Here is a 14,746-nt window from a genome sequence, read left to right on the forward strand (position 1 = left end):
CCAAAATATATTTATTTAGCCTTTGTACCCTTCATTTCATTTAAAGACTTATTACCGCTTCACGATAACATTATTGATTTTAAACTAATGCTTACACCATCCCTGTTTACTTTTATTTTGTACTAATTTTTCTTATACTTTATTCTTTATTTCTATACTAATTACTTGAGATCATTTTCTCATTTTTTTTATTTTTTTTATCTATCAAAACTCGTTACTAGTTTCATTAATATTATGAATTCTGATCAAAATTTTTCTTTTCAACTTCATCAATAACTTTAAATTTATTAATGGAGGTCATCCTCTTCATTACGCATCTTATTCATAATTATTTTTGTCATTTACTCATTTGTTTTATTCCAAGTTTATATTATTTATCAGGTTATTACTACCTTTAGCCTTATGTGATGTGAGGGTTTACATTTTCATTATAATTCCTCATAATTATTTTATTATTCTAGAAATGTGTTTCTTTGAGTTTTCCTAATTCTTTTATCAATCAAGACTCGTCACCGTTTTCATCGTCATTATGAATTTTAATCTAAAATTCATAATCCTCATTCTAATTTCAACAATATCCTTAAATTTATTTGTGGATATTATCCCCTCTAATATGCATCAAATTATTATTATTATACCAAACCTAGGTAATGAATTGAGTCGAGAGGTCTTAAGGTTAACCCTCTAAGTTGAGCCTTATTTTTTTCTTTTAAATTCCATATTCCATTTTTTTTTTTACAATTGAATCCTTTAGGCTTTTTTTTTTTTTTTAATTTCACACTTTAACATTTAGTTGATTTTGAATTGATCTTAATAACTTGTTTCAGTTTGTTTTCTATAAGGTTATCACAGTCGTAAATAAATATCTTGATATTTGATTGGTGCTTAATTTTACAAATGTCTATTTTTTTTATCATATCATTAAGTAAAAATAGTTTTAAGAAAATTAAATTATTATATCCAGTGGAGTCCATGATTTGAATCACAGTTTCAACAGGTTAAATCACAAAGTCAGGTTTGATCCAATGTATTTTTCTTCCAATTTCAACAAGTCTTGAATTTTTTTCTAAATTGAAGTCATGTTTTTTCTTATCATATGGGTTGTTTGGGGACCTACAAAGTTGACCGGGTCATTTCAAGATAACTCTCATATTGGTTAACTCTAAACTTAAACCAGGTAAGAGTTAAGTTGAGAGGTTTCACAGTTGACTAGATGAGTTAAGTTTAATAACAATATCAAATAATTTCTTATGGCTTGAGTATCTTTTATTATGTTCAATTTATTTTTTTTTTTATCAAACCTATAGCATAACAATTGTCAATAATCTAGTGTTAACTAAAAAGACAAAAGCAGCGACTTCTAGTTTTTTTTATATACATGAGTGTCTATGCATGCACATGAGAGTACAAGTTTGCTCTTATGTGAACATTTACATTTTTTTTAATTGATCTCAACCAATAAATGAAAAATGCAAGTTTATTGTGAACTTGACTCCCTGACTTTTCACCTTGAGGTTCTTTATTTTTTTCTTAATAATTATTGATCTAATTTAGGATTTGTTTAATAGTTTGGTGAAGTATAGTTAAAATTATTTTTTACTCTAATTATAGTTTTGAAAATATTTGGATAAATTAATAAACATTGTAACTTTACATGGATCCCACTAAATATTATCTCTTAAACATTTTTTTATGATAAAAATATAATTTATAATATTTTTTACAACTACTTTTTAAAATTATAACTACAAAAATTATCATAATATCAAACATATTAAAAAGCTTTATTTACTAAAACCATCATAGCACGGTTTCGCTTCCAAAATTTTTCAAATCCACCAGAATCCCACGGATCCATAAAATAATTCAAATGTATAAATATTAATTTTTTTTTCATTTTTTAGCTTTTAAAATTAAAAGGAATAAATATTAAGGCCCCGTTTGTTGCTGGAAAGTAATTTCTTTTTGGAAAGTGGATTCCGGGAAAAATGAATTATTTTATGATGTTTGTAGTGCAATGGAAAATAAATTGGAAAACACTTTCTAGTGTTTGGTTATGTCATGGAAAATGAGCTGGAAAATAACTTATTAATGTTTTATTTTTCTCAAGTTTATTAAAATAATGAGGAACAAATTTTACAAATTAAAACGTTGAATAAGAATAAAATTGAAAAAAAAGGTATAATTTCAAATAAAAAATAATTAACATTTCATAAATTATTTCAAATAAAATAAGTAACAATTAAAAGAATGAGGATCAAATTTAATAAATAAAAATTTTCAATAAAAAAATGATAAGGGAAAAACAAATAACAATTATAACAATGAAGACCAAAGTTAATATAAAAATTAAATTTTAAGAAATAAAATTGAAAAATAAATATTCAAACAAAATATATATAGCAATCAAAAGTTTGAGGACCAAATTTGATATAATCAGCAAATAATATGATATTTCTAAATTTTTTACAACTTCCAAAAAGTGTTTTTCACTCTAATTTTTCAGGAAAATACTTTCCTGGAAACTAAGCCAAATTTTTTCTTTGACTGGAAAGTGTTTTCCATTGACCAACTTTTCTAATGATAAATAAATATAGAAAAGTTTGAAAAGTAATTTCTCAAAAATCACTTTTCAAAAAACAAACATAGCCCTAAAAATCATCATTATGTTTTTTACGTTTTAAAAAAGCCTTGATTTGAGAAAAATGGTAGGAAATCATTGAAAAGTTCAAGTTTTTTAATTGGAACTGTTATGACCCATATATTATACCCAATTGGAAAGTGATGGCTTGCAAACTTACATTTTGGTCCTTATTCCTAGAAACATTATAATTTAATACAAATCATCAAAATTATTTAATCAATTAGATCCCTTCACGTGACTAAAATAATTTTTATTGGCTACTTATTTTTATTAGAATTATATTAAATGAACTGTTTTTAGCAACAAAATCACAACAATTTTAAACTACCCTTTGTATCGAAACTATAAAATTTAAAATATAATTACAAAAAACATGATATTTTGTGTGTGTGTATTGAATTACATAATTTAAAAAATCATACAAAAGGTTGTGATATTCTTACGTCTCTTGTAACATAATTACATATTTTTAACTAAAACTAATATATTTTATCGTGAGGTTCAAAAAAAAAAATATTATCCATTATATAATTTCAAATTTTTTAGTAAAAGCTTTGTCACATTAGCTTGTTACTTCATTTTGCTAATAAAGATCGTTACATGTTTTTATTAGAATTATATTAAATTACTTAATTTCAAACTCATAACTCACTCAACCGAGTAGAAGTCCGCTTCAAATGTTAATAAAGATCATGTCAAATAAAACCATCTAGTAGGTAATCCAATAATAAAAATTTAGGATTAAAGATTTTGCTCCTCCTATAATGTCAAATTTAAACCCTATGATTGCTAAGATAATTGTCACTAGAGGCTTTACATAGTCGTTAACTTCAGGACTCGTGAAAGTAATCAAGATGCGCACAAACTAGCCCAAATACCCACATTAATTAAAAAAATAATCATGACAAATTCCACTATATAATAACTAAAACTACTTTTATTTAGGTCAACAATATAGAATATGTAACCATCACAAATTAAATCTTTGAAAAGTAATGTTAAACATGAGTAACTAATAAAATTGGAAATAAATCACATATAGGATTTATTCAAAATAACAAAAAAGTTGTTGTGGTTACTATTTTGAGCCCAGATTCTATAAGGAAATGGAAGTATAATTTGGAACCAAGATTCTGGGGAAATTATATGGCTTTTCCGCTACTTGTTTTGCTACATTTGTAAACAAGCATATCATATATTATTACTAACTATGCTAAAAGAATAGGAGAATTCAGTGTTCATAGAAATAATATGAATTTTTAATATTGGTTATCGAAATTTATTAATTATAATTTCATCTTTTCAGATTTCATTAGCATGAGATGTTGAAATTTCTTTTGATTTGTATTTTTTGATTAACGTTAGTGTTCAGGCCAGCTTGCGCGCACCTCGACTAATCTCACGAGCCCTGAAATTAACAATCATATAAATCTCAGTGGCTCTGAGAGGACTCAAACTCATTACCATTAGGGAGCAAACCTTTTGATTTGTATTTTCTCACATATACAAAGTGTTGAATCATATTTTAGTGATGAATTAAATATCAATTTTGTGAAATAAAACTTTATTTGTAGTAAAAATATAAATAAAAAAATAAATAAAATGGTTAACACAAGTGCTGGTGGGGTTGCAAGCTATGGGGAGCGGACACTTGGCGTTGGCGCTGCCCACACAAGGAAAACTGGCGCTTAGGCTGCCTGGTTGGCTATGGCAACCCAAACACCACATAGCCCTTGGGCAAACCAGAGCGCTACATGGTGCATGGGCAGCCCTGTCCTTGCTCAGGCAAACCCGAGCACCACTTGGCACTTGGAACTTGGCAAAAGGCTTGATTGTCTTTGGTGGCCCCAACACCACATGACGCTTGGTCAAACCTGAGTGCCACGTGGCGCATGGACGAACCTGATCTTCCTCAAGGAAGACCTGAGCGCCACCTGGCGCTGGGGTCTACAACTAATGCTATTTTTAGTATTCACACTATTAATTATAAATAAAATAATAATATTTATAGCACAAATAATGCTATTTTTTATATGAATATTTTAAATTTTAATAACAGTAATTATATTTTTTAACCTAAAAACTATTCATTATACAAATAAAACTATTTTTTGATATTAATAATTTTAATTATAATAAAAATTAAAATATTTAAAATTCTTCAGTTGAACCCAACAAAATTGAATCAGGCAAGATCCCATAGAATTGGGTCATGTTAGACCCAAGCGCCACCTTAAGCTTGGGCGATCCGATGCCAGGGGTTGACCCAAGCACCACCTAGTGCTGGGGTCTTGGCAAAAGATCTGATTGTTTTTGGCAACCCCAACGCCACATGGTGTTAGAGTAGACCCAAGCGCCACGTGGTGCATGAGCGAACCTAATCTTGCTCAAGGAAGACCCGAGCACCACCTAGCGCTAGGGTCTGAAAAAGGTCTGATTGGCTATGGTAGCCCAACCGCCACATGGGGCAAGGGAAACCAAGCGCCACATGGCACTTCTCATTGTTTATTATTGCTTATAATAAAATTAGTATTATTTATACAACAATTGATAATATTTTTAGTATTCATATTGTTAATTATAAATAAAATAATAATATTTGTAGCATAAATAATACTATTTTTTATATAAATATTTTAAATTTTAATAACAGTAATTATATTTTGTAACCCAAAAACTATTCATTATACAAATAACACTATTTTTTATATTAATACTTTTAATTATAATAAAAATAAAAATATTTATAGCACAAATAATACTATATTTGATAGTAAAATTTTAATTATAACAAAACTTAAAATATTTAAAATCTTTCAATTGATTCCAATAAAATTAGGTCACGCTAGATATAATAGTATTGGGTCAGGCAAGACCCCATAGAATTGGGTCATGCCAGACCCAAGTGCCACTTGGTGCTTGGGTGATCCGATGCAGGGGCTGTCCAAGCACCACCTGGCACTTGAGCAATCTGATGCAGGAGATTGACAAGCCAGGGGTTGACCCTAGTGCCACCTAGCATTTAGGCAATCCGATGCAAGGGTCAGACCACAACACCACTTGGCGCTTCGGCGATCCAATGAGAGGGGCTGATCCTAGGGTCACCTAGCGCTTGGACGATCCGATGCCAAAAACAAACCCAAACACCACTTTGTGCTTGGGTGATCCGATTTGAGTGTCAAACCTAGGCACCACTTGGTACGTGGGCAATCCGATACAAGAGATTGACCCAAGTGTCACTGGGTGCTTAAGGCGATTTAATGTGAGTGTCAAAAAATCATTATCCTTTTGCAGGAACAGAGCACTTATAAGTCAATTTCAGCAACCAAATCCAACCGAAGCCCCTGAAATCAAGCAAAATCCAAAACAAATGAGCGAAATAACCAATCAAGCACAGTGAGAGGAGTGAGAGGGAGCTTAGCTGCCCAGAAAGAAGCCACAGTGAGAGGAGTGAGAGAGCACAGTAACCCATCAAGTCTCCAGGACTGAAAGAAAGGACAAACATGTCGTGCAAAACCAACCCAAATCAAACTCCACTTTACCAGCCCCACCCTCTACCAACAACCACCAATCAACTGGGTACACTGCAAGAAGGACAGGCCACAAAAACTCATTGACCACCTACAACCCAGCAACCGTGTCGAAAGAGATGCATGGCAGAAGAAAGAAAGAAAAATGATCTGAAGACATGGCATGAATAACGCACAAAACACATGAAAAACTCGTAAGAATGGTCCAAATTCCCCAGATAAACATTGCTCGAATACACGGTAAATACACTCACAGTGCACAGTGCAAAGTTGATCTCTTAGTTTTGTTTGTACTTGAATGGAGCAAGTCTTGTTGCTTATATTGTTGATAATAATTATTAGAAGAAGAAAAGGAAGAAAGGGTAAAGAGAACGCAAAGAAAGAAAGAAAATAATTAGAAAAGAAAAGGGAGGTGTCCTATATACACCCTGGAAAAGCAAAAACCGTGCCTTCCATATTCCATGCTTACACTTGTCTATCACAAATTGGCAGCTGGGCGTTCGGTCTTTTCATTTTAACTCGATTCATCAGCTAATCCAGCCGGGAATGGCTCCCCTCCATCATCTCATTATTAGCATGTAGTTGGAGCATCCTTTCTTTTTTTGTTTCTTTCAATTTGAAACCTCAACCAACAACCCTCCTCTTCTGTCTTTCCAAAACAAAAGGGTACGACGTTTCGGGTTTCCATGTCTTGTTGTGCTCTCTTGTTAGAGAAAGGGGGGGAGAAAGAGGGGAGGCTGCAATTACTTGCAGCGTTGCATTGCATGTAGTTTGGTCTGTCCCTTGTTGAAGAAAGAGGAGGAGAAAAGCTGCATGATCCAACATATTTTTTATTTGGAGAAACAAAAGAGATAAGAAAGAAACAGTAATATGTTGCAGAGAGCTGCAAGCAATGCTTACTCGTGGTGGTGGGCAAGCCACATCCGAACAAAGCAATCTAAATGGCTCGAGCAAAACCTTCATGGTAATTATTAGGGTCTATTCTTGTCTAGTTTCTCACTCAATATGTTAGTGATTGGATTAATGGGCCTTTTGTAAACCTCATGTTGTAGCAATCACACATTCATTTTTTATTCACGGGATTTAACAAAACGCTGTAGAGAGGGAGATTTACGATTGAATAGGAATTAGACTACTTCGTATGCTAATCGATTCATTACGTGCATGATACGCTCCATCTGATTTCTGCAAAGCTCGTTATTGTTGGAAGAACAAATTTAGTTGAGAATACATTTGTTTGCCTTTTCTTCTTTGCTATAATAAGGCAAGGCCAAGCCCAGATGCGCTATTAGACCAGCTTGATCAAGTTTCTATATTTCCCACAAGTCTGGATTGGTTTACATCTCACATGTTTGGCGTACATATGCATGAAAAAGATCTCATTTCAATGCATTTAGTTTTCGAGTTAAGTCAAGCACGGCAATGACTTCCAGGTTTATTCATTTTGTGATGGTAACATATGGTAAAAATATAATGTTGATTATATAAAACCTACTTAAAAGAAACCAAGTCACAATATTAGTCCGTTTTTAATAAGATTCTGGACCTCTTCCGGCAATTTCAAATGATTTTGGACCTTCTGCTGAGGAACTGATACAACTGAAGTTCATTTCCATCTCATTGCTTTATAAATTTGTCAAATGCCTTCATCTATATATGAATCAATTGATCGTAACATGCATAAACGCAATGTGTATAACATGCCTTAACAACACAAATCTTCAATTGCAGATATGGAAGATAAGGTTCAAAACGTGCTCCAACTTATTGAAGAAGATGGAGACTCTTTTGCCAAGAGGGCTGAAATGTACTACAAAAAGAGACCAGAGCTGATACACTTCGTTGAAGACTCTTACCGAGCTTATCGGGCATTAGCTGAACGGTATGACCACATATCAACAGAGCTTCAAAATGCCAACAATACCATTGCTTATGTTTTCCCAGAACAAGTCCAGTTTGCAATGGAAGAAGATGGAGACCAGACCCCATCTAAATTTGCAAAGAAGCATCCAGAAATCTCGAAAGCAAATATTCCAAAGGTCCCAAAGATTCCTAAAGATATAAAGGGTATCATCACATCAGCTTCAAAGAAGCTGCAATCAAAGAAGTCAATGAAAGGAGCAAGGAATGCAACAGTTGCCAAGTCTGGTTTGAGCAAATCCGAGGGACTCCAAGAGATTGACAAAATTCAGAAAACAATCCTGGCTCTACAAACTGAAAAAGAGTTTGTGAAGAGTTCTTATGACAGCAGACTTGCCAAGTATTGGGAAATTGAGCTTCAGATCAGGGAAATGCAGGAGAAGGTTTGTAATCTGCAAGATGAATTTGGTGCAGGCATGGTCATTGAAGACAACGAAGCTCGGAAATTGATCGCATCGGCAGCCCTGAAATCATGCCAAGAGACATTGGCTCTATTGCAGGAGAGACAAGAGAGATCTGCAGAAGAAGCAGTAGAAGAGCGGGAAAGAATCAACAATGCCTGGGGGAAGTTGAAGTGTCTCAAGGATGAGGTTTTGCATGGTGAGATCAATCCAGAAAATCCTGAAGCCAAAGATGAACCTTTAAAAGCAGTAGAAGGATTGGAACGTATATATCAAGGAGTGAGCAGTGATACAGAAGAGAGACAGGATATGGAGTTGTTGCGTGAGAAGATTAAGGAAAACTTCGAGGTTGGATCTAGTGCATGTGTCACCATGGGAGAACTTGCTGAGAAGATCGATAAACTTGTAAACAAGATCATTAACTTAGAAGCTTCAGTTTCATCACAGACAGCTCTTATACAGAGGTTAAGGTTGGAGACAAATGAACTGCAAGCAGAAATTCAAACTTTAGAAGAAGACAAGGAAATATTATTCAATGGAAAAAATAATTTGAGGGAACAGCTTAGGGAAATGGAGGAGAAATTGTATGGACTCCAGGATCTAAACCAGAGTGTTGAGTACCAGAATAACAACCTTCAGGCACATTTTACTGAAGCTCGTTCTAATATTGACCACCTCTCTGAAAGATTGCTGTCTGTAAAATCAGATGAGGAATTCGAGGTCAAACCTGAAACAGGGGACAGATCACTGGTAAAAGTTGAATCACAAGAAGCTGCACTCAATCCTGATGATAGCCTTGAGAAACATCAGAATGTGAAGACAAAAGAGATGCACGAGCTCAAGGTTGGTAAATCCCATGAAGATTTCAAGGGATCAGAAGATGCACTAAATCCTGTTGAGGGTCTTGGGGTACAACAAAATCTGAAGCCACGTCACGAGCTCAAGGTTTCATATTCTTCAGAGAAGGTAAAGGAATATCCTGCGGAATCCAGTTTCTTTGCGGAGTTGAAGGAACAAGAAGATAAAATGAATGATGCTGATAGTTCTATAAAGACTGCAGGGATTGAAAGAGAAGATGAAGAGATAAAAGAGCATGGGCAAAATTCAAGTCAACCCAAAAAAACTATTGACCTCAACAATTCTCTGGAGGAACTTAGTGGCCTGGAAATTGAAGAAAAAACTGCTAAGAAAGACTCACCTTCACCGATGGATGATCTCAATGTTGAAATATGGGAACAGGAAACAATGCTAGTTGATGAGCCAGACTGGAAGCAGTTGTTCATGAATGGTATGGAGAATAGAGAAAAAGTACTGCTGACAGAGTATACTACAATTCTTCGGAATTACAAGGAATTAAAGAAGCAGCTTACTGAAGCAGAAAAGAAGAATGGAGATAGCCTCTTTGATGCAACAGTGCAGGTAAGAGAGTTGAAAGGTGCTAATGCAAAGAAGGATGAACAGATTCAATTTCTACGGCAGAAGCTGATCCTTCTTCAAGCAGGTTTGGGTGAAGATAGCAAACCTGTAGAATCAATGGTGACAGAACAAGAAGTAACAGGAGACATCAATGTGATTCTAATGGACCAACCAGAAACTACCTCAGAAATCGAAGATCGATTCCGGATGAACATTGATGAAGTTCTTGAAGAGAACTTGAATTTCTGGTTAAGGTTCAGCACTACATTCCAACAAATACAGAAATTTGAAACTGAAGTTCAAGATCTACAGTCTGAGTTGTTCAAACTAGAGGAAAAGCAAAAGATTCAAGATGGGAGTAGTAATGCAAAATATTCTTTGAAATCAGATGCGCGGCCACTATACAAGTACCTTAGAGAGATACATACTGAACTGACAGTCTGGTTAGAGAAAAGCATGCAACTGAAAGATGAAGTGAAGAGCAGATTTGCATCTCTGTGCGACATTCAAGATGAAATAACAGCTGTATTGAAGGAGAGTGCTGAAGATGATGAGTTCAAGTTTACAAGCTATCAAGCTGCTAAGTTCCAAGGAGAGATTTTGAACATGAAACAAGAGAATAACAAGGTTGCAGATGAATTGCAGGCAGGCTTAGATTACATAACAACACTCCAACTCGAAGTTGAAAGAACACTGGAAAAATTGAACGAGGAATTTAAGCTTTCCGGATCAAAGCACCGTCAAAATATCCAGCTTCCACACTCAGAAAGTGGATCTCGAGTTCCTTTGCGGTCGTTCATCTTTGGCATAAAACCCAAAAAGCAAAAGAATTCAATCTTTTCTCGCATGCACCCTGCAATGAATAGGAGACATCTAAGGTCAGGACCTAACGTGTAAATTAGTGCTATTTGAATCGGTTGTCTGAGTTATATCCAATCCATTTGTTGTTGTTGTTGTTGTTTCAGAAGCCTAAGCTTCCTTCTCTGTTCTACTTTTTATCAAGGCATGGTTTCTATGTACTACGGGTGCTTACTATCGATAAATCAAAAGTATCAGAACGAGAAGAATACTTCAACAATTTGATTTCACTTAACCTGTTAGTGGGTTTGCATTTTAACCTTATAAAATCAACCAAGAAATCTTTTCTGCGCAATTCCATGAAAGTTTTGCTTTCCTGTTATATGCTGTTCTAAATGTCTGTAACCAAGCCACATCCTTGTCAAAAAAGAGAAACAATTGCTTGTAGCGCGACTACAGACAAAATGTGAACTTGAAATTGACGAATTTATTTGAATTTGATCTTCCATTTATTGCATATCAAAACCATTATTCATGCACCAGAAAGAACATGATATATTCGTTTCTTTTCCTTCTCTTGAACCTCAGAAAGAACACGTAGTTTGGAAGTATCCTTAACACATGGAATGAGAAACATCCTTTTGAACAATTCTGATGGGGAACGTGTTGGGGCCTGCTTCTCTGTCCTTCCAGAGGAAATTGACTGCCGTGCTGAAAATTCTGGTAAATTCAGTCCTGAAAATGCAATTCTATAGAACTGTAGCATGAATTGAATGTAATTATGGGAAGGCTCACTGCATCTCAGGCTCAACTGCAGGGGTAAGTAACTCTCCCTTCCCCTGAATCTCCACACACCAATTCCAAAACTTCAACACGAGATGTTCAAGATGGACGTCTCAAATTTAATCTACTGAATTGTCAAGTGCCTTGTAATTCAAATTTGGTTTGCTGATCTCCTGAAAAAGGATGCGAAGCCTAGCCACACAAATTCCAGATTATATCCCTTTCAATGCTATATAATTCATGAATCGAAACATGGAAACGCCACTTTTTTTCGTTGATAAACAATTGAAACAGAACCAACTACGAAATCACTGGCCAAGAACATTCCTGCTGATACTTTGTCATTTAGAATTGCACAGAAATTTACAAAGCAAAACATGATCAAGAAACACAGGGGCATGTGACAATCTTGTTTTCCATTCAACTAATTTCAATACCTATGCCATAATTATTGAGTGGCAGCCCAAATATAAAAAACCTTTATTCTAGATACATACTGTTCTTTCAGCTACCCCTATCTGACGAACATGTAAAGCATAGCTGGGCTAAAATAATGGCTGTGGTAATGCACCAAAAGAAACCTCTGATACTACCTTAGCTCCCCTTCCCTGGGCAATATAGAGGCCTATGTGATGCATCAGCTCCTGCCACACAAATAAAATAAAATGAAATGGGATAAGATTGCATATTTCACCAATGCATAGGGAAAAAAGCATGTAAAGTCTGTTTTACGTAAAGATGCAAATTCAAGTAAATATCATTACAAGAAAAAACAAAAGATTAAGCTAACTAATATACAATAAAAATAATTAACTAATAAAAGAAAATGAAATTGTTCTTTGATTTGATCCATTGATCAAAGAACCAGATCCTCCAATTTGTGCATCGCACTTCTCATTTGTAAAGGCATTGCCCCTTAATCATCACCATGCATTAAACAAGCAATTTAATATTAATTTACACCACCCCCTCATACCTATACCGTGTCTTAACTATTAATTTATATGTCCAATCTCAACTAAGTCGAAATCCTAATAATCTAACAAAATTGGCATGTCTGAGATCAATAATCTGAGTAAAATGCTGACCCGTGATATATCTACACTTATTAGAAAATTTTGCGTTCGATATACACAACCCAGCCATCATGATAATTGGCTACTAATCTAAATTGAAGTACACCACAAGGGTTAATCAAGACAGGGAACATGGGGGGGGGGGGAATCATAGCTAGCAAACCAATGATTAAATAAATCAAAGTACCTGTGGGTGTGCTATGGTATCTTGGAGAGTGTTGGCAATGTGAAGTGGAAGATCATAGGTTGCACAAGCACGAGAATACACAACCACATCCTCTAGAGGAGAAAGAAAGCCACGATTTCTGGCAGATAAGGCCGAAGAAACAAAATCCAGGACGCATATATCTGTGCATATCCCTACAACCAGTAGCTTCCAAAAGGAAAACATGCACCATTGATTTTTAAAGAAAGAAAAGAAACAATAAATAGAATTTTAGGAAAAGAAAAGAGGAGTGTTGCTGCTTACACGTTTGATGTCATTATTTCGAACCCAATCAACAAAGACATTGGAACCATCATGTTTGTCAATTGAACCAAGGAATCCATCAATACAATCCTTGCGGCGAAGAGTTGCACTGGGATCATTCTCTAACCATTGAAGGGCTATAAATAAAAAAGAATAGAATACCATCCGTTCATTCATCCATTCAATAAATAAATAAGAAGAAGAATAGTACGGTTTTTATTGTAAGAAGAAAGAAACAGTAGCTACCAGGAACAAGATTTGCTTCATCAGTTCCTTGAATGCAATGAGGAGGGTAAGGATGCTCGGGTATATCAGGATGATGGGTATCAAGAAAGGCCAAAACAGGCCATTTCTTTTCACAGAATAATCTAGCAATCCTCGCTGATTCCTCCACCATTTCTGATATTTGCTTATCTGCCACTTTTGGGGCCTGCCAAAACAGTTTTTTTTTTTTTTTAAAAAAATAATCACAAACATAACACAACCTCAACAGAACAAAACAAATTGAGACCTCTCCCTGTCTATGCATATATGTAAGTAAATAGAAGCAAAAGAGCAATTCTTGGGTTGTTTGTTTTGTTACCAAATTCCCAGCGCCAACAGTACAAAAGCCATTAACAAGGTCGACCAAGACCAGACCAGTAGTCTTAGCTCCATCTCCGTTCAGAAGCAGCCTACCCTCTTCAACAGGAAGCTCCTTCTTTAACAAATCTATCGCCTGCGACACCATCTTCTCTCTCTTTCTTCTAAAGTCTATGCTAGAGAAGAGAGGTAGGCAATCCGGTCATATGACCTATACAGCATGCGCACCAAGATTAAAGAAATGTTGAAACAGACTCAGTATGCGCGTGGAGCCGTGTGGATGAAATTTTCAAAAGATCCCTTGGAAATTTGTTTTTATTTTATTTTGTTTATACATGAAAGCGGCCCTATTAGACCTGACCGGACGCCGGGCTTCCCGATCACCCTGTTCAGAAGACCTGCCCCGGTCCGGTCTCTAACAAAGTCAAGTTCGGGCCCTTCAATGTCTGAAGCGGCCCACCCGAGTCAAACAAGTATAAATTAAACAAAAACAAAATCTAATTTAATTTTCTTGCCTTCTTCGCACTTGTTTTGAATTTTGTGTAATGTTTATTTTTATATTTTAAAAAAAAATTAAAAATAAAAATTTTTTTTTTATTTAATATTTTTTTTTGTTTTTAAATCATTTTAATGTATTGATGTAAAAAATATTTTTTAAAAAAATAAAAAATATATATTATTTTAATATATTTTCAAATAAAAATATTTTTAAAAAATAACAATAACCATATTTTCAAATAGATTTTTAGAGCTGAAATTAAAAAATTCATTTGAATTCTTGATAGTAATTTAAAAAAAAATTGACTTCGTTTTATATGCGTATGTTACATTTTATGTGTAATTCTTCTAATTTGTTTTGTCACTAATGCATTGAGTTTTGGATTATGTTTGAAAACGGATTTGGTTGAACATACAAATTAAAAGAAAAGAACAATACTTCACGAAGAACAAAAACACATGCCATCTTGGCATGAGGAAATTTCAGTTCCATCTTTAAAGTTTTAGATTTTCTTATCATTTGCTCCCTGTTATTTTGAAAATATATATTTTGATTATAAATTTATTTTTTTTTTATTTTACATGTTGAGAGGTGAAAAAGAGAACTTGTATAAAATTTTGTATTAGTT

The 14,746-nt window shown here is 34.2% G+C and overlaps 2 protein-coding genes across 3 annotated transcripts; one reads left to right on the forward strand and one right to left on the reverse strand.

The window, feature by feature from the left end:
* Nucleotides 1-6,575: 6,575 nt before the first annotated feature.
* On the forward strand, nucleotides 6,576-11,676 carry LOC118045768 (protein NETWORKED 2D). Of its 2 annotated transcripts, XM_035054487.2 has the most exons (3): nucleotides 6,576-7,138; nucleotides 7,906-10,789; nucleotides 11,298-11,676. In XM_035054487.2, exons 1-3 carry the CDS (start codon nucleotides 7,045-7,047, stop codon nucleotides 11,308-11,310), a joined length of 2,991 nt encoding a protein of 996 aa, XP_034910378.1. In that variant the 5' UTR covers nucleotides 6,576-7,044; the 3' UTR covers nucleotides 11,311-11,676. The 2 variants fall into 2 exon arrangements, with proteins under 2 accessions (XP_034910378.1, XP_034910376.1); XM_035054485.2 differs by lacking the exon at nucleotides 11,298-11,676 and having other exon boundaries at nucleotides 6,577-7,138; nucleotides 7,906-11,004.
* Nucleotides 11,677-11,804: 128 nt separating this feature from the next.
* On the reverse strand, nucleotides 11,805-13,987 carry LOC118045770 (nicotinamidase 1). Its single transcript, XM_035054488.2, has 5 exons — nucleotides 13,621-13,987; nucleotides 13,284-13,467; nucleotides 13,038-13,174; nucleotides 12,756-12,941; nucleotides 11,805-12,136 (listed from the first exon to the last, which is right to left on the reverse strand). The coding sequence occupies exons 1-5, from the start codon at nucleotides 13,765-13,767 to the stop codon at nucleotides 12,038-12,040; spliced, it is 753 nt and encodes a 250-aa protein (XP_034910379.1). The 5' UTR covers nucleotides 13,768-13,987; the 3' UTR covers nucleotides 11,805-12,037.
* Between the last annotated feature and the right edge of the window lie 759 nt (nucleotides 13,988-14,746).

Source organism: Populus alba, chromosome 5 (genome assembly GCF_005239225.2).
Source record: "Populus alba chromosome 5, ASM523922v2, whole genome shotgun sequence".
NCBI lineage: Eukaryota > Viridiplantae > Streptophyta > Magnoliopsida > Malpighiales > Salicaceae > Populus > Populus alba.

Coding starts and splice junctions, on each gene's coding strand:
- LOC118045768 (XM_035054485.2), top strand. CDS start 7,045: ATGTTGCAGAGAGCTGCAAGCAATGCTTACTCGTGGTGGTGGGCAAGC. Junction 7,139..7,905: donor GCTCGAGCAAAACCTTCATG/GTAATTATTAGG, acceptor CTTCAATTGCAG/ATATGGAAGATAAGGTTCAA.
- LOC118045770 (XM_035054488.2), bottom strand. CDS start 13,767: ATGGTGTCGCAGGCGATAGATTTGTTAAAGAAGGAGCTTCCTGTTGAA. Junction 13,468..13,620: donor CTGTTGGCGCTGGGAATTTG/GTAACAAAACAA, acceptor CTGTTTTGGCAG/GCCCCAAAAGTGGCAGATAA. Junction 12,942..13,037: donor GAAATAATGACATCAAACGT/GTAAGCAGCAAC, acceptor TCCTTTTGGAAG/CTACTGGTTGTAGGGATATG.